At 48.9% G+C, this 19,956-nt stretch overlaps 1 protein-coding gene across 2 annotated transcripts in view; it reads right to left on the bottom strand.

Annotated features, from left to right (window-relative positions):
* Sh3gl3 (SH3 domain containing GRB2 like 3, endophilin A3) overlaps nucleotides 1-19,956 on the bottom strand; it is a 105,364-nt gene that overhangs the window by 19,235 nt on the left and 66,173 nt on the right. Inside the window, exons 2-7 of one of the 2 annotated variants that reach the window (XM_075952703.1) lie at nucleotides 19,588-19,656; nucleotides 14,990-15,062; nucleotides 12,337-12,480; nucleotides 9,157-9,290; nucleotides 3,875-4,033; nucleotides 543-646 (exon numbers count right to left, since the gene is read on the bottom strand). In XM_075952703.1, the coding sequence (XP_075808818.1) occupies nucleotides 543-646; nucleotides 3,875-4,033; nucleotides 9,157-9,290; nucleotides 12,337-12,480; nucleotides 14,990-15,062; nucleotides 19,588-19,656 (683 nt within the window). Of the gene's footprint in view, nucleotides 1-542; nucleotides 647-3,874; nucleotides 4,034-9,156; nucleotides 9,291-12,336; nucleotides 12,481-14,989; nucleotides 15,063-19,587; nucleotides 19,657-19,956 lie in introns of those variants that run through there. The other variant, XM_075952704.1, reaches the window with a different exon arrangement.

The raw sequence follows: 19,956 nt of genomic DNA, 5'->3' as shown, positions 1-19,956 counted from the left end.
TGATTTGCAGAAAGTAGGGGGTGTATTGACTGTGAAAGTCCCAAGGCAGGGAACAGAGTTTCTTTATCATTCAGAAGCTACCATTGACTCTTTTGGTGTCCAGAATCAGCCAGGTATCATAGCCCGCTCACATTTTTCATGGGCTTTACAGGGTTCTGAGTGTCGCCTGGCTCTTTCCATAGCCGTAGATGTTGGGGATGGAGCCTGTACTCCACTCCTCAACAGGTAGACAGAGAGTGAACCTTTTGGCAAGTCAGCAAAGAAGCCATGGGAGTCACCTCTCAGGCCCCCGTGCTTGTATGCTCTACACATGAGTCACAAGAAAGGGGGCGGGGATATGAGTAAAAAGGAGAAAAGCAATTCCAGCCCTTCGTCCAGTTCTGCCCTCTTATCCCAAGCTACATATTCATTATCTCAGCTTCGTCTCATGCCCACCCTGAAGGTCAGCTAGAGAGAATTCCAAACAGAGGGCAGGAGGGACTGGAGGACAGGTGCTGGCTGCACTCTGCAGCCCCCTGCCTAGGCGAGGCGAAGGTGCTTACCGCAACTCTAGCTTGTTCTGCAGCTCCTGGAGGATCTCTGTGGACTGCTTGTGATAGTCTAACGCTGCCTCTACAAACACGGCCAGCTGGCTCACTTGCTCTACCTGTGGCAGAAGTGCAAAGTTACTCCTTTTTGGCCAGAGCCCTCGGGACATCCAGAGCAAACCGGAAGCCTGTGACAGCAGCCCAGCTCTGCCGGGCAGCGTGGCAGCCGCCTCAGCCCTGGTCCAGTCCAGCTCATCCCATCTCGGGGCCCTACAATCATGACGAGGGTCACAAATAGGGCTGGAGGGGCTGGAAAGATACTGTCAAATTGATTTGTGGCTATTAATCTGCTGTAAATCCACTAAACACTCTTACAGTTATAGAATGATGATATTCTTATATATTGTTTTAATGCTCTAGAAATCATGGATTTGAAGATGGCGGGCATCTTAGTTGGGGTTTCTATTGCTGTGAAAAGACCCCATGGCCACAACAACTCTTATAAAGGAAAGTGATCGTGGTGGCTCACTTACAGCTCAGAGGTTTAGCCCATTGTCTTCATGGCAGGAAGCAGAACGGTGCTGGAGGAAGGGCTGAGAGTCCTTACAACTTGACTCATAGGCAACAGGAAGTGGTCTGAGACACTAGGTATGGCTTGAGCATGTGTGAAACCTCAGAGTCCACCTCCATCGTGGCACGTTTCCTTCAACAAGGCCACACCTACCCCAGCAAAGTCACACCTCCCAACAGTGTCCCTTCCTTTGGGAGCCATTTTCTTTCACACCACCACAGTGAGAGAAAGCTCACCCAACTGTAAATGAAGCCAATGCTTGATAAATCAATTTTCTTAGAGAAATGTCTCTGTGTGCTTTCTAGTTAAGCCAGACCAAGAAGCAAAGCCAATGAAGTCACGATCAGAGACAGCAGGGGTGTCAGGTCAGCCAGACCTGCTCCAGGGCAGGGACTGTTTGTCACCACCCAGCAAAGCATCTTTCCTGAAACATACAGCAGAAAGTGATGGGCTGTGGAGAGTCCACCATTCCTCTTGCCCACAAACTAACAAGCCCCAAAGAGCTGCAGAGGTGGCTTTCCTGTTTATAAGCGGGGTTGAATAATCACTGCAACGAGTAAGGATTTTTTAGTTCTAGAACCTTCTATAGCAAGGCCCAGAGGACTGAGGTGACTCCCCACCACACTCCCAGCCCAACTCTTCTGTAGCTCCAGATCTGGACAGAGATACAAATCAAAACCATGTGTCCCAGGACTGGCTAAAGAGCATTTTCTTATACAGCATTCTAACCAGCTCTGGGTACGATCTGGCTGTATCCTTGTCCTGCCATCTCTTCTCTCCTGGCACAGCCACCCGAGGGCTCGCTGGCTTCCACAGATCCATGTTGCTTTCACGTACCGCTGACGGCTCTTTCAGCTGCCCACCCTTTACTATGGTCGCCCACTCATTCTGAACCTGGGTTTACTGTGCGTTTACAGTCTACATGGATCCCACTATGCCAAGAATGCCATGGGCACGTGACTAAGGCCGGCCTTGACATGGCATATACTTTGCCATGCTCTGTGGCTAGAAAGGCGACACCCGCCTTCCATTTCCAAAAACACAATAAACAAAACAAAGACAGCCAGGCCCCTGCAAATCCTAAGCATCTCTTAAATTTCATCTCCTTGGCTTTTAAGAACATGTTTGAATAAGGCCCGCGCCACAGCCTGACATGAGCACAGTAGACTCTGCTAGGGAAACAGCGCTGCCTCCTTGTGACGCTGGAGCTGCATGCTCACGGAAGACTGCGTGATCTGTCTTTAGTAACAGCAGTCTGCTTTGTGCCCACTTTGAACTAAGCCTGCCATTTGCAGACTTACAGGACAGCGAGAGGCAACCAGACAGAACAAATATGCCCAGAGCTTAGGGCAATGGCCAGAGGAAAAAAACCAAACTCTTTCACGTGCTTCACACACACCCCAGAAGGTACAAAAGATGAACAGATTCTAAGGCAAAACACAACGGAGAACACCTCCCAGGCATCAGCAGGTTGACGGACAAGAGAAATTCCAGACTGCTCTCTAGAGCGGGGAGAATTCGTCCCCGGGATTTAATGAGCTGTCGGTTTTGTGTGTCCCTCTCTCTTGCCTTCCCCTGGGTGAAAGGCCTTCCTTACATCTTTTTATTTGACCTGACTGAAGACACAAGGACTTAGTGGGCCTTTAATAAACCACTGTAAGCACAACATGGGAATAAATCAAATCCTGCTTTCCTACACTGGTGGGCAGTTTCGAATGTGTCCAAAGCTAGTATCTCAGCTAGTGACTGTTGCCCCAAACAGCTGCAGTGCCTACAGACATACAAAGTACAAGCTAGCCTCAGGCTCCCTCAGCATTGAAAGGGCTCCCTCAGCAGCCAAGCTGCTGCCATCCTGGCTCCTCTCTGCTCTGCTTCCTCTCACCCCTACCCCGAAGCTCTCCAGCCCAGGGCTTTGCCTCCCTTCCCCAGCTCCTCTTTCCTACATCACCCAGCCATTTTGGCCACGAGCTCTCTTGGTCTTCCTCTCTTCTCTTCTCTTCTCTTCTCTTCTCTTCTCTTCTCTTCTCTTCTCTTCCTTTCTGGCTCACTGACCCCCTCCTCATGATCCAATTCAGTCTGGACTCTTCCAGATGCCTCTGGCTGTACTTATCAGATTTACAATAAAACCTTCTCCTCACCCATACCTTGGAACAATAATGTCCTCGTTTGCATTCAGTGTCGATGCTGGACCGGTCTGAGGATGGGGATTTAGGGGAGAGGCTGGGGTAGAACCACCCAGCGATGCCTGGTAAGCAAGGCAGAAAAGGGAGGTCCCAGCCTGCGGCTAGGACTTCCTGTCCCTTTAGTTCGGCTCCACTTTGCTACTGGTGACGAGAAACCGTCCACCACAGTGCTGTTGCCTCTGGAGGGTGTGGCCCTAGGCCCTCACAGCCTCCAAGTTCACAAACACCAGTGTGAGCCAGCCAACATGTCGGCCAGGCTTCTCTATCCTGGTGTTAACTCTGACGGGTAAAAGCCTCAGAGATCTTCAACCCCAAACATCTGTCCCAGAGAGCATCTGTCAACCTCAGCTCCAAACCACAAATGATGGGGCCTTACATGCAAAGGCTGGTCTCCTGGGCGTCTTCTGGGGCAAGGCCACCCCCAGAGATAAGCAAGTCTCCCCGGGGGCTTCAGTCAGGGGTTGTTGACTATCTCTACGGCAGGAGGTGAGAGCTACAGAACGTTCTAGAGTGTCTCCACAATTACAGTCATGCTCACACCGCGATGGTTTACTCATGCACACTAACAGCTTCCGTCTGCTTTAAATACTTACATCATTCTCTAAAAAATTAAACATGCTTCTCTCGGCCAGCTCCTTTGACTCTTCAAACTTTTCTATCGCTTGTCTGATTTCTTCCTCGGGTATCTTACCTACTCGCTTCTTTTTATAATCATAATCCAGGCGGCGGCCTTCCAGTTTCCTCAGGTGGTGCTGGAAAGAGAAAGAAAATCCCTGTGGACACTCACACCGTGACGGGCAGCCGCGTGTGCGCATCATATTCCTGATCTATACAGAAATACTCGGTACTTCCCAGCCTAAACTCCACCTTCCGCTGTCTGAGAATCTCACCCTTGTGTACGCGGTCCTCAAAGCCACGCTCCCTTCTCTCCCCTTTAACGTCACCCCCACTCCGCCCCCCCCGCCTTCCCTCCCCAACTTCATGTGCTCTTTTCCCAAGACCATGAAGACCATTCAGTTTTGGAGCCATCTGCTGGAGCGTCCCTGAAGAATCAGACTCTTCTTCCCTTGGAAGCCATTGATTGACAGCCCTCAGCTAGAGGTGGGACTTCCTACACCTCTGCCCCATCCCTTCTCTATGAAAGACACCATCACACCCTTCTGCTTGCTCTGCCCAAAGTGGTTCCTGCTGAAGGTTTCCCATGCCGCCAAGCACTCAGGAAACATTTACATAACAGACACGGACGGGCAGACAGACAGGTGGGTGAGAGAAAGAGAATTTTGTGGAACCTAAGGAAGGATCCAGTACCCTCACTTGGCTAACCATTTCCAAGAGCCTCCACAGGGCCTCCTCACCCAGTTCTGTTCACGCACAGGCAGCTTCCGACCACACTAACTCTACAAAAGTAAAGGCATTCCCATTCATTCCTTGCTAAGAGGTGGACTATAAAAACATGTGTGTCTGGTGTCCACTAGGATGTCCATGAAGCCTCCTAAAGTTCCCAACAATTATAGAATATGACACATAAAATACTGTCAGCGAATGCCGAGGGGCAACAGTCCCAGGCCACCTCAGAAATGGAGGAGACAGACAATCTCTTCTGCCGCCCATCAACAACAGCTAAGAGCAAGTGTGCTCCACACGACAACAGCTAAGAGCAAGTGTGCTCCACACGACAACAGCTAAGAGTGTGCTCCATACGACAACAGCTAAGAGAAAGTGTGCTCCACACGACAACAGCTGAGAGTAAGTGTGCTCCACACGACAACAGCTAAGAGCAAGTGTGCTCCACACGACAACAGCTAAGAGCAAGTGTGCTCCACACGACAACAGCTAAGAGAAAGTGTGCTCCACACGACAACAGCTGAGAGTAAGTGTGCTCCACACGACAACAGCTAAGAGCAAGTGTGCTCCACACGACAACAGCTGAGAGTAAGTGTGCTCCACACGACAACAGCTAAGAGCAAGTGTGCTCCACACGACAACAGCTAAGAGAAAGTGTGCTCCACACGACAACAGCTGAGAGAAAGTGTGCTCCACACGACAACAGCTGAGAGTAAGTGTGCTCCACACGACAACAGCTAAGAGCTCCGCACGACAACAGCTAAGAGCAAGTGTGCTCCACACGACAACAGCTAAGAGTGTGCTCCACACGACAACAGCTGAGAGAAAGTGTGCTCCACACGACAACAGCTAAGAGCAAGTGTGCTCCACACGACAACAGCTAAGAGCAAGTGTGCTCCACACGACAACAGCTAAGAGCAAGTGTGCTCCACACGACAACAGCTAAGAGAAAGTGTGCTCCACACGACAACAGCTGAGAGAAAGTGTGCTCCACACGACAACAGCTGAGAGTAAGTGTGCTCCACACGACAACAGCTAAGAGCTCCGCACGACAACAGCTAAGAGCAAGTGTGCTCCACACGACAACAGCTAAGAGTGTGCTCCACACGACAACAGCTGAGAGAAAGTGTGCTCCACACGACAACAGCTAAGAGCAAGTGTGCTCCACACGACAACAGCTAAGAGCAAGTGTGCTCCACACGACAACAGCTAAGAGCAAGTTGCTCCACACGACAACAGCTAAGAGCAAGTGTGCTCCACACGACAACAGCTGAGAGCAAGTGTGCTCCACACGACAACAGCTGAGAGCAAGTGTGCTCCACACGACAACAGCTGAGAGCAAGTGTGCTCCACACGACAACAGCTGAGAGCAAGTGTGCTCCACACGACAACAGCTGAGAGTAAGTGTGCTCCACACGACAACAGCTAAGAGAAAGTGTGCTCCACACGACAACAGCTGAGAGCAAGTGTGCTCCACACGACAACAGCTAAGAGTGTGCTCCACACGACAACAGCTGAGAGCAAGTGTGCTCCACACAACAACAGCTGAGAGCAAGTGTGCTCCACACGACAACAGCTAAGAGAAAGTGTGCTCCACACGACAACAGCTGAGAGTAAGTGTGCTCCACACGACAACAGCTAAGAGCAAGTGTGCTCCACACGACAACAGCTGAGAGTAAGTGTGCTCCACACGACAACAGCTAAGAGCAAGTGTGCTCCACACGACAACAGCTAAGAGAAAGTGTGCTCCACACGACAACAGCTGAGAGAAAGTGTGCTCCACACGACAACAGCTGAGAGTAAGTGTGCTCCACACGACAACAGCTAAGAGCTCCGCACGACAACAGCTAAGAGCAAGTGTGCTCCACACGACAACAGCTAAGAGTGTGCTCCACACAACAGCTGAGAGAAAGTGTGCTCCACACGACAACAGCTAAGAGCAAGTGTGCTCCACACGACAACAGCTAAGAGCAAGTGTGCTCCACACGACAACAGCTAAGAGCAAGTTGCTCCACACGACAACAGCTAAGAGCAAGTGTGCTCCACACGACAACAGCTGAGAGCAAGTGTGCTCCACACGACAACAGCTGAGAGCAAGTGTGCTCCACACGACAACAGCTGAGAGCAAGTGTGCTCCACACGACAACAGCTGAGAGCAAGTGTGCTCCACACGACAACAGCTGAGAGTAAGTGTGCTCCACACGACAACAGCTAAGAGAAAGTGTGCTCCACACGACAACAGCTGAGAGCAAGTGTGCTCCACACGACAACAGCTAAGAGTGTGCTCCACACGACAACAGCTGAGAGCAAGTGTGCTCCACACAACAACAGCTGAGAGCAAGTGTGCTCCACACGACAACAGCTGAGAGCAAGTGTGCTCCACACGACAACAGCTAAGAGCAAGTGTGCTCCACACGACAACAGCTGAGAGCAAGTGTGCTCCGCACAACAACAGCTAAGAGAAAGTGTGCTCCACACGACAACAGCTAAGAGCTCCTCACGACAACAGCTAAGAGATCCGCATGACAACAGCTAAGAGCAAGTGTGCTCCACACGACAACAGCTAAGAGCTCCGCACGACAACAGCTAAGAGCAAGTGTGCTCCACACGACAACAGCTAAGAGCTCCGCATGACAACAGCTAAGAGATCCGCACGACAACAGCTAAGAGCTCCGCACGACAACAGCTAAGAGCAAGTGTGCTTCGCACCATTTCTCACAACTCAGCTGTACCCCTGCTGAGCCGGCCACAGGGCAGAGCAGCAGCAGCCAGTGGACCTCTCCATACGACATTTAGTATTGTTCTGTGGAGGCGGAATCTCTGGGCAAGAGTCTGTGTTTAGGAAAGACGTTTGCTATTCTCACAACCTGGATGCCATTTCTCATGGTGCCAACGCAGGGCAAAACATAGCTCCTCTCCGCAAGGTACTGACTGCCCAGTGAGGGAAAGAGATGGACAACCTCGCTCGTGGCCCAGAGGCCCGGGAGTGCATTAGAGTCTTGAGAGGGAACAGAGAGCTTCCCAGGAGAGACAGCATCAAAGCTGAGATCAGAGAAGCCCCAGTGAGAAAAAGATAGCAATGGTAAGAGCAAAACCAACTGTCACCTGGGGACAGGCAGTGCTCCAGGAGGATGGACGGAGGTCAGAGAGGAGAGGGGGAGCAAAAAGGCCACAGAGGCCCAGGGGCAGATGAAGGGGAGGGACTGGATCTTCACACAAGGCCAGGGTCAGCTCCTGAGAGCCTGGGTCTTAGCAAGATCCCTTTAGCTAAGAGCTAGAGACGGGCCAGAGTCTAGCATGCTGTAGTGACATGTTTAAGCACCACCAGGCAGAAGCCAAGAGAAACAGGAAGAAGGAAGACACAGCAAGACAGGATGATAGGTCTTGACGGGGTGAGATGGACAGACCTGGGGCCCGGTGGGGACTGGGCTGTCACAGGAATGGGGATAGAGGGGGTAACGCAGGTGAGCGGACTTGGGGTGTCCAAATAAGGAGGGGGTACCAATAGAACCACTTTTTATGTCTCATTCAGTCTTCCTGGATCCTTGCCTCATGCTTTTTGCTCTTAGAATGACTCTCTAACTGCAGATAAAGGCATCTGAGGCTCCCCAGGACTCCAGCCTCCCCACCATGGTCCCCTGGTTTTTGCCCTGTGCCCTGGCCTCCTGGCCATCAGAGCCCTGACCCTTCAGCAAGACGTGCTGCCTATTTACCCAGCCCAGCGTGCCTGGACGGCTCCTCGGATGTGCCCTCCTCAGGGTCTCCCTGCTCTTGCCTCTCCGCCGTTAGCAACTGCTGGCTGTCCCGCCTCCGCACATTCATGTGCTCCCGAAGGGCACACGCTCCATCTGTGTCTCACTAACTAGTTCATCTCTGTGGCTACCCTGTTAAGACTCTCCGGGCCTAAGGAGAGGAAGACAGACCCAAGGTTCAAATGATACTGCCGCTGAAGGGAGGCCTATCAAGCTGGAAGACAGGCCGTTATTCTCTACAGCACCACAAGAGGGCGCCTGGACCTTCAGAGCAGAAGTCTGGCCTCCCGGATTGCTTGGAGTCATTGCACATCTGCAAAAGCAGCCAGCCTGAACATGACCTGGAAGTTCCCAGGGACACTCTGGACAACCATCTCTTGCCGGTTTCCAGATGAAACTTTCAGTTCCTAGATAATGATTTCCTTGAGAAAGAATGGAAAGTAATGACCGCAAGTGCAATGGAGCCAAGCGCACAACGGATAGGGTGTGATATTAGCAATGAAAACCACACCCCAGAGAATGGAGTCTTTGTGCTCTATGAGAAGAGGCTGCAGGAATGTGATGCTGCGTCTGGCATGTGGATGGCTGAAAAGCGATGAAGCCCTGAACGTGACAACTGGTTTGCACCTCCCCTCCAGAGACGGATCCCAGGGAGCCATCTAACAAGTCCAGTTCTCGGCCCTCGGGTGAGACCGTATGCTGGCTAAACCCCCTTGCAGAAGCCTTGTCATGGGTTTAAGTCACAGTGTCGCCGGGCAAGAACAGAGGAGAAGACTTACCCCAATCTCTTTTAAATCTTTGTCTTGCAGTAGCTGCAAGGGGTCAATAAACGTTTGCTTCACATTAATATCCAGAGAATCTTTCACCTCAGCCATGAGTTTCATGGATTCACCAACTTCTATCAGTGCATTGCCTTGAACAAAAGAGCACAGAGCTTCCTTTCAGAATAATACTCTAGGTTAACGGTGATGCTAATTCCTTCTCCAAGACCTGAGGATTGTGGTACAACGAGGCTTGGCTCTAAGGCCTCTACTTCCCGACTCAGAGAGAATAGGAAAAAGGAGAAAGTTTGCCTGTTTTCCGCTTGTGTTCCCCTCCCTTCTGTGCTCTGGCCTCCCCTTCAAAGAGAGCTGGTAGACCAAAGCACTTCCCCCTTTGGCCACTAGATGGAGATAAAGGTCTTTTGTGGAAAATCGGGTCTGGAAACTGGCACCAGGGGTTCCTTAGAGTTCAGGGATAAAATCTCTTTGTAAACAGTGAAGAGATTCATTCATAGGGATACATGTTTAACCAATACAGATTACAGTGGAAATAAGGCCCCGCTCATGTGCTTCAGGAGCAGTAGGGTATCACTCCCTGCAGACAGTTCTAACGTTCTGGAAACCTCCCTAAGCTCTCAGGTGTCAGGGATGCCCTGTGGACCAGAGGAACCAGCATGCTCTGGGAAGGACTATTTCCTGGATGTGGACAGCATCTTTAGTGGGTTCTCTCTGCTCAAGCCTGACCTTTGAATCAGCCAAGAGCATGGACAATTCACTCATGTGTAAGACAGGAAGAGCAGTGGCTGCCCCGCCTCATTTTTTTTTTTTTTAAGTAAACTCATAGCTGGGTCCTTGCCAGTTAGAAGCGGAAACCATCTCTGGAGATTAAGGTTGGCCAGGATGCCCGTCCAACCCAATGAGCGCCATTGCAGCTAGGAGGGGGCGGGTGTTCTGAACTGAGCTGTCTAGAATTCGATTCCGGGTCATTCCTCCACGGAGGAAGGAAGTCTCTTCCTCACTTGGATACTCTCCTTCCTGTCCAGCTGTGTGACTCTGACATTCATTGTCACCAGAGCCCAGGTATTGACTATGACAGAAGCATTTGAAATATGCCTCTTTGGGGGACTGTGGAGATGTCCCTCGGTAAAGTACTTGCTGCGCACACTTGAGGACTCAGGTTTGATCCCCAGACCCCATGTAATAATACAAAGAGCCAGGCCGGCAAGGGGCACTTGTAATCCAGTGCTAGGGAGGTGGAGACAGCAGGACCCCTAGTGCTGGCTGACTGGCCACCATAGCAATCAACAAGCTCCAAATTCAGTGAGAGACCATGCCCCAAAATATAGAGTGGAAAGATACTGATGAAGACCTCCAGCCTCCGTACGCGAACGGGCGCACATGCGCATGCGCACATGCTCGGGGTCCTGCGCATTGGCCGTCCTGGGTTCACAATCTTCCTCCCCCTCCACACCAAGAGCAGCGCTGTTCACTAGCACAGCATGCCCTCGTTCCTGCACTTTAGAAGGGTCTGGCGTGGGGCCCCAAGCAAAAGGCCCAAAGGAAAGAGCCTCCGCAGACTAGACTCTCCCTGGGGACAGCAACCGTCCACCTGTCCCAGAGCCCTGATGAAATCAGCCCTCTCCCTTCACGGAAGTCCCAGTGGCTAGCTCATTGGGTTGTCACAGGGCCTGTCATCGTGACCAGGGGCACAACGACAGTATCCTTCTAGCCCAGGGTCTCACCTTCACGGTGAGAAAAATAAGGCACCTTATTTCCAAAGAACCTTGAAATAAACAAAAGCCACATTTACACAGCTCTCTAAGGATACTACGACCCTCTGTTAGGAATTCAGTAACTAACTGCCTTTGGTGCTTTCTGAGACAAGGCCTCCCAGGTACTTCAGGCTGGCCTCGAACTAACAATCTGCCTGCCTCTTTCTCACAAGTTCTGGGATTCTAGGTATTTATCACCATGCCAGGGGTGATCGTGTATGCTTGTGACCCCAGCACTAGGGAGGTGGAGATAAAAGGATCCCCAGGACTCCTGGCCAGTCAACCTAGGCTAACAGTTGGCAAGTCCACTTCCAGTGAGATCTTATCTCAAAACACGGTGGCAGCTCCTGAGAAATGATGCCAGACGTTTATCTCTGCTCTACAGTACACACACGTGTGTGCACACACGCACGCACACGCACGCACACACACACATGCACATGCACACACACACACACACGCACGCACACGCACACACGCACGCACGTGCACACACGCACGCACACACACACGCACAGATTCTCCCCTATCTGCAGGATTTTCAGAGCTTGGGAATGAGAACGCAAGCAAATAAGTGTGCATCAAAAGAAAGTGCAGAGTTTGAGGTCACCCTGGTGGGGGTTGCAGGCCAGCCAGGGATGCAAGATGAGATCTCGTCCCCAAGCAAAACAAAACAAAAGCAGTCTCTCCAGATGGATGGACGGAGAAAATGTGGTGTGCACACACAATGGAATTCTATCAAGCTGGAAAGGAAAATGAAATGATTAAATTTTGGGGGGAAAATGGTGGTGCTGGAAAATATATCCATGGAAATTAGATTCAAAAAGACAAATATGCAGATCCTAGGTTTTTATTAGTTTTATTATAGATGTGTGTGTTGTGTGTATGTAGAAAGAAAGAAGGGGATGGGTTGGTGGTCAAAAAAAAGGAACCATAGAGGGGACAAAGAGATCTCGAGTGGGAAGGGTAAAGACAGTAAACAAAATGCATGCTGGAAAGCGCATTCCAGGGAAGGATGGAGAAGGATCAGAGGAAAGGGGGGATCAAAAAGACTTATCCATATCATGCTGGCAGAGGAGGGCCATTAAAGTAAACAGAGAGAGGAGATCTAGGAGATATGTATGTATGTGTATGTGTGTGTGTGTGTGTGTGTGTGTATAATACTGTGTTTTAATCTTTAAAATACATGAGGATGAACAAGAGATGCAAAGGCTATCTAACAGTTTACCTAAACCTACACATGGAGATGGGATTACAGATACTAGCATTTTCCTTACCTATGCTTTCTCAACACCCCCCCACACCCCATAATGAATACACTATTCTGGTAGTATCTAAAAACTATTACATTGCAAGGATACAGGTTTTGTGGAAAACCCAAAGCCCACAGGTGTTTCCACTGCACCAGCCGAGCTGGGGTACCCACCGAAAGCAGATTCTTCTCCAAGCTCCTTGCCATACTTGAGCATGCAATCCCCCAGCAAGCCTTCCGTCTGTGGGTAGCCGGTGGCCTTCACCTGCCCTCGGAGCTTCGACATGGTATTCAGCATCCCCAGCTTAGCTCTGTATGCTTAAAAACATTGTCATTTGTCATGCCTTAAAGTCACAAGGTACAGGACTGTCACACTGCCTTCCACAAACACAGCTACCCGAACCGAGGTCCCCACAGACAACACACCAGCGACCCCAGGCACACGCCAATCCACTTTCATTCTCTGACATGGTTTTCCAAAGCCTTTGCAGGGGGTGGGGACGGGGTGCGGGGCACACTGCACAGCCACAGCAGCCATGGACATAACAGACCCTGCTGTCTCCGAACCACAGGAGGCTGTGTTTAACAAGCACCTGCCGTAAGGTAAGGTAGCCTCCAATGCGTGACAACACTGTCCCCACTCATGCTGGGGACAATGTCAGTGAAGACTGGAAGGGCTGTGGTGGCAGCTCTCAAGCTGCCAGTTGGTCATCAAATCCTCATTCTGCTCCTAAGAAATGACTCAAAGGGAGGGTTCGTAAGGTCAGAAAAGAATGCTGGGGCATGGAGGTAGGTGGCAGATGACACCACAGTGAAGTCACCTGCAATGCTTCCCCCTCTCCCAGGTGCAACTTGGCAACTTTTCCCGGGGAGGCAATGGGCAGTTGTGGCTTCTCGCCTTCTTTTCTTCTCTAACTTAGGGCACTGAATATTTCTTATTTTTCGCATGATGTTTTGAACAAGAACAGCCCCCATGGGCTCAGATGGTTGGCCATTTCCCCAGTTGGTGGAACTAGTTGATAAGGATTAGGAGGTGTGGCCTTGGTGGAAGAAGTACATCACTGGGTTGGGCTTGGAGGTTTCCAAAGCCATTTCCAGTGTGGGCTCTGCTGCCTGCTTGCAGTTGTGGAGATTTGAGCTCTCATTTGTTCCTGCCACCAGGACCTTGCTCCACCAGCCTCAAACTGGAACCCTCTGAAACTGGAAGCCCAATTGAAGACTTTCTTTTCTCAGGTGCCTTTCTCATGGTGGTTGCCACAGCAATAGGAAAGTAATTAATGCATCTGGGCCACATGCTGTGTTGGCGTGGGCACGTAAGAGACCCCCCAGAAAACATCTGCCCTTCCTGCACCTCACTGTGCAGCTACTGAGTGACAGAATACAGCGTGACTCTGATCAACTCCGGGGTGATGCCAGAAAAGAAAAATGCTGTAGGAAACCTCAGGGTACCCCTAAAAAGCCAAAAAAGTGTACAGCAGGAATTCCTACTGTGCAATCAATGGACTGTGGTCATCCGGCTGACAAAATGGCAAACATCTCTGGGAAATGGAGACTACAAACTGAATACCAAGCTAAGGATCCAAGGCACCAGCTGTGGTATCTAGGCCATTTATATTTAATGTAATCCAGGCAAGTATTTCTCAAGCTTGACCACTGAGCAGGCAATCATGGTGTCTGCCTTTCAAGCCTCGCCAAGCTCACTCAGCCTTAAAGTCCTTATCCTCCAGGTCTCCAAACCCTAAAGCATCACCCAGCTATACAAATTCAATCACACACACACACACACACACACACACACCCTGGTTTCCCTTTCCCCACTGTCAGAGTGAGTATCCTGTATGTGGGGGGTAAGGACCATTAGATGGGATTAGAGGCTTCTGGTACATCAGTCTTTATCTTCATGACAACCAGTAGGTTCTGCCCAGGGTATGCTTTCCCTGGTAGCCAGCTGCTCCCTCTTCCATTCCAACATCAGTTGTTAGAGGGTGGAGTCTGACTGTGCATTCTAGAATCCAGAAAGCCTCTCACATAGCGACAATGCTTATCAAATTTTATAGGCTAATACATCAGGAAAGGAACTCATCACTCTAGTCACTGATGAGGCTAGAGAAAGCACTAGTCACTGGGAATTTTAAGGCTATTACCATCTCGAGACTTTAAAGCCCCGGGATGATCTGATTGAATGCATGCTCTTAGGTGTTCAGAGTGTGGTGTGTCTCTTTTGATTCCTACAGGTAAAGGACTCACGATGACTCCCACAGCAAATCCTAAGAGGAAAACCTCAAGGCTCGGGTGTCCTCTGCTGGTTCTCATCAGCCTGTGGAAACCACTGTCTAGGACCCAGGGATGAAGGCCTGTGTAGAAGCTGACGCTCACATTTTCCACGCCTACCGCTGGTCATGTAAGCATGCCTGAACTTCAGCATGGGGCTCACAGTGAGACCCTTGAGATTAATACACAGATCCATTAGGACAAGATAGAGGACTTTCTTGTTAATTAAGAAAAGATAACTAAGAAAACATTTTTTCCAATGCGCAGTGGGTTTCTGAGGGATACAGATGTCCAGAGATGTCCCCTGAGGGATGCCTATGCCTAGACCAACACTCCATCCTAACCATGCATCAAAGCACATCCAAGCAGCTGTGATCCCATCAACCAGGACTCACGACAGCCACATTGTGTCCTTGGAGGTTCCCCAACTCAATTTCATTATTTGAACACAGGCGTCACTTCCAAATGTGTCAGCCTCACGCAAAGGAGTTGGGGTCAAGAGAGTCCATGAACACATACGTGCAAGGAGATGTTTCAAGACGTGCTGTGACATTACCTGGGTTGGGCTGCAGATACTCGGTGGCTTTTGACAGGATTTCTGCAATAGCCTTACTCGTAATATCTACTTTCTTTAGAGAAAGACAAAACAGAAAGGCTAGTGAGTTTTAACAGAACCAACAAAAAAAAAAAAAAAAAAACATTTACCACCCATTTACCTTCTGAGGCTACTGTGATTATTTTTATTTTTGTGAATTGGTGTTTTGTATGCATGTATGTCTGTGTGAGGGTGTCAGATCCACTGGAATTGGAGTTACAGACAGTTGTGAGCTGCCATGTGGGTGCTGGGAATTGAACCTGGGACCTCTGAAGAGTAGCCAGTGCTCTTAGCCGCTGAGCCATCTCTCCAGCCCTACTCTGATGATTTTAACACAGAAGTTCTCAACATCTTGGGGAGAGGTGATCTTTTCTCTGTTGTGACTCTGAGAAGTCATGTCTTCTTAGAGACACTGGAGAACACATAACGGTTACAGATATTCAACACATTGACTCTATTTGACGGACAGAAATAGAGAACTTGATACTAAGACTCACATGAGCCTACAGAGTGAACTTGAATAACCGTGCTTAATGTATCATAATATAATGATATGTATTGATAATACTATAATCTAATCTGCTAAAAGCTACCCTGGCAATAGTGAGACAACCACCACCATCATAACTTAACACAACCACCATGCCCTGTCAGACATTAACATTATGACTGACCCTGTCCTTCTGCCATTCCTGCATTGCTGGTTGTTATCATAAAATTAATAGAATGTCCAGGAAAGCCATGATACACAGTTCATCCATTTTTTATAAACCATCAATAACCCACAAAAAAAAAGGAAAAGGAGATGCCATTCACAAGATCAGTACAAAAACTGTGCCCTAAAAAGGGATAAACCTCATGAGAACACAGACTATTTAAAACTCTACATTCCTACAATAGAAAAATACAGTTTTAGAATGACATAAACCTTCCCACAAGTTAGCACATCAAATCTCATCGTGATTATCAACTTTTGGTTAAAACATGGTAAGTTGATGTGGTGGGCTTGAATAGGAATGGCCCCCATAGGCTCAGAGATTAAATGCTTGGTCATTAGGGAGTGGTGTTACTTGATAGGGATTAGGAGGTGTGGCCTTGTTGGAGTGGGTGTGGCCTTTTGGAGTAGGTGTGGCCTTGTTGGAGGAGGTGTGGCCGGCACCGGGGATAGACTTTAGGGTTTCAAATTCTCAAGTCAAGCCTAATGTCTGTCTCTCTTCCTGCTGCCTGCAGATCTGGATGCAGAATTCTCAGCTACCTCTCCAGCACCATGCATGCCTGCCTGGGTGCCACCATGCTTCCCACCAAGACAATAATGGACTAAACCTCTGAAACTGTATGCTAACCTCTACTAAATGTTACATGGTGTCTCTTCACAGCATTAAAACACCATCTAAGACAGAAGCTAGGACCAGGCACCAGGCTATTGCTGTGATAGGCCTGACCATGCTTTTGTTAGTAGGAATATGGAATACTTCTGGGCTTTGGATTAAAAGGTGATTGAACATTTTTGTTTCGATTGATTGTTTTTGGAGATAGGGTTTCTCTGTGTAATAGCCCTGGTTGTCCTGGAACTCACTTTATAAACCAGGTTGGCCTGAAATTCACAGAGATCTGCCTACACCACCATCACCCAGTGCTATTAGATATTGTAAGCAGGGCTTCAGTAGGAGCGTGGAAGACTGTGGTGCTGAGGGTGATTGAACCGTGGGGGCCTGGCTCAACAGCTTTCAGAGGGAAGACTATTAGAAAGTGGCCTCGGGAGCATTCTTGGGGCAGAGTGGCAAAGAATGCGGCTGCTTTTGCCCTTGTCTGAAGAGTCTGCCTGAGGCTAAGCTGGAGACTTGGAGAGTTCTGGATTAATGGCACTGGCAGTGGAGATTTCAAAACAGCCTGGTATTGACTGTGCTGTGTGGCTACCAGTGGGCGGTTTAATGCAGATCTATGACGAAAAAGAGCAAGTTAGTAAGCAGCACTCCTCTGTGGTCTCTGCATGGGCTCCTGTCTCCAGGTCCTGCCCTGTGTGAGTGATAAACAGGAATATGGGGGGGGGGGCTGGGACCAAACAAACCCATTCTTTCCCAACTCGCTTTCTGGTCATGGTGTTTACTTGCAGTAATAGTAACCTTAACCAAGACAGCTGACAATAAAGTGAGATTCATAATTCACACTATATGTAGGATTGAAATATGGAGCAAACACTATAAATGTAATAACCGAGAGAAGAATGTCTCAAGATGCTGACTTGGGAAGAAGGCTCTAAGCTTGCCCTGAGATCCCACAGTCGAAAGAAGCGATCAATCTGTGACACCCAACTATCCCAGACTAAACAGTGACAGACACAGGAATGAAGTTTACAAAAAGTGGCAAACTGGGGGGATGGAACTACAAGGCATCAGCATCTATCAAGCTCAGAATTCTCACTAACTTACAGCCAAAGTCATTAACATTTTGCTCAGATCTTCCCTGAGCCTATGAGAACCTTTGGCCCATCTGTTACTTGCAACAGAGGCGGGCAGGGTCTTCTCTGACTTGAATCGTTCTCCGTGTATTCCTGACAGCTTGGACCTTACACATTTAGAAGGTGTCACGTGCTACAAACTAATTTATAATTCCCATACTGCTGCTAAGTCACACTGGCTTCATTTTTTATAATTTCTTAAGTTCTTTCGGGGGACTGGGGGAAGGTGGAGAGAGGAAATGGCTATAATTAAGACATAAGTATGAATTTTTCAAAAAATGCATTATAATGACTAATTTTTTTAAAAAAAATTTCCATTTAATATCACGCTGTACTCCTTTATTTCTGCGTAGTTGGCATTTGTCGTGGGTTATTTTTCCTGATACTTTGTATCATGTTTTAGGTGAGTTTAATCTTCCTCCATAAAGTCCTTATAGTCCTTAGTCTCACAATATATAGTAAAGTCACATAACAGCCCACTTCTCTATTACATATTATATATCGTAATAATACTATATTTTGCTATAATTATATATATTAATATAATATGCTCTATTATTATAATAATATCTAAAGCATAGATATTATTTTTATACTTGTCACTGTCTGTGATTTTTGGAGGAAAAAAGGAAAACCACAGGAGTAAACACAAGGGATCTCAGTCCATCAGCTGTAAAACTGCCTAGTCCCTCCCCCACTGGTTATCAGAGTCCTGGCATTTCCCAGGATGCTGTGCTATGGAGGAGGAGTCAGGGAGGACCCCCCTACCCCCACCCCGTCTCTAGGTGGAGGTTTCATGCTGTCCTGACAGCTTATGATCCACTTTGCAGGAGACTGAAGCAGAGAGGTCAAAGGTGGGGCCACACCCAGAGTAGCACTGCCTAGCGGCACCACTGAAATCAGAACCACGTTTCACACAGAGCTCCTGGTGTGCTTCTCTTCCCAGTGAAGATGGAGCTAATACAAAGAAACCGCTTTCCCTGCCCCCCCCCCCCCGGCTTGTTGAGGACAGGTGTCTGAGCCCAGCTTGTCAGGACTCTAAAAGCCCTGATAACAAAACTACTGTTGTTTGTTTTTAATTGAACATCTGGATTTAATAATCTTGACGGTAAAGCTATCCTTACATATTAAGACATTTTGAAAAATCAATGTCAGATGTGTCAATGAAGTTAAAATGTTGGTATGATTTTCAATTTGCAGAGATTAATTCTTGTTTTCAAAAATTAAACACAAAAGAAGCTTTTCTTCTTAGGGTCTTAATATTTCAAGAAATTATCTCTTGAGTAGAAAATAGGGCCATCCTGGAGGAAGGCTGGCCTGGTCCAACACACATTAAAGAGGCTACCATCCCAGGCCACTGCCTTCCTGCACTGGGCTTCCTGCACCTGCCCTGCCGGCCACACCCAGGCCTCTCTCTCTGGTCTGGGGAGGCTAATGATTAGAACAAGGCTCTGCTCAAAGGCCCAAGTCAAAGGGGAGGAAGCTGAGGAGTGGACCCAGCTCTGCCAACAGTGAATCTACTCTGCAGGTAGGTGACCGGGGGGCATCCTCTGTTGGCATGTTACAGTCCATCATGCCAAACCAGTAATGCTCTTCTAAATTATTTCATCTGCATATATGATTCTGAAAGCCTCACAGTTGCGCACAGATAAAACAGCTCATCTGAGTTCACCCTGGCAGAAAAGCATTTGCTGTGCAGCTGCTGAAACAGATGGGCACAGCATCCTAGATTCCCGAGCGATTAATCAGCTGCTATCTATCGGAAAAGCCCTGCCCCAGAAATCCTTCTCTCCAAGACACAGGAGCACAGTTACTTTGGCCCTGAAGTAGCGACCAAGGCCCACCTTCGGTGCATTTTGACTTCTGGCCCCTAGAGGGAGCCCGTTAATCACATCGCATTTCCTTCCTCGCCAGGCCCAGACTGGATGTGAGTCAAGCCAGGGCTGAGAAGCATGAAGGTCCCGCCTTCCAGACTGGGCACCCCACACTCATCTTTGAACATTCTGTATTTCCACTCCAGGTAGCAACCCTTACGGTAGGAGGTTTTCTCACGTGGCAGGACAGCTCACTTCGCACCAGTCAAAGGCTCAAACAGCCTTACCTTTTCCATGTCCAGAAACTCCTCATCCAGCTTCGTTCCTTCGGCACCGCTAATTTTTTCACTAAACAGCTGCAAAAAACAAACACAAGTGCTTTCTCTCACTGAAGGGAGTAAAACACAACACCGTGGAAGTATCTTGGCTCTGTTGTTTCGATTTTAAACTAGGTCCTTTCTGGAAACCATTAGGGGCCAACAAGACAGTAAAGGGGCTTGCTGGGCAGACCGGGTGGCATGCGCTCTAGCCCCAGAGCCTATGTAAAGAGGGAAGGGGGGAAGCAACCCCACTAAGTTGTTTCCAGACTTCTCCACGTGCACTGTGGTGTGCACGCACACATGCACACAGAACCAGAGCCACCCAGCTGACACACA

The sequence above is a fragment of the Microtus pennsylvanicus genome, chromosome 18 (genome assembly GCF_037038515.1).
Source record: "Microtus pennsylvanicus isolate mMicPen1 chromosome 18, mMicPen1.hap1, whole genome shotgun sequence".
Taxonomy (NCBI): Eukaryota; Metazoa; Chordata; class Mammalia; order Rodentia; family Cricetidae; genus Microtus; species Microtus pennsylvanicus.
The sequence above is the reverse complement of the archived record's forward strand: the minus strand, read 5'-3'. Positions and strand labels throughout refer to the sequence as shown.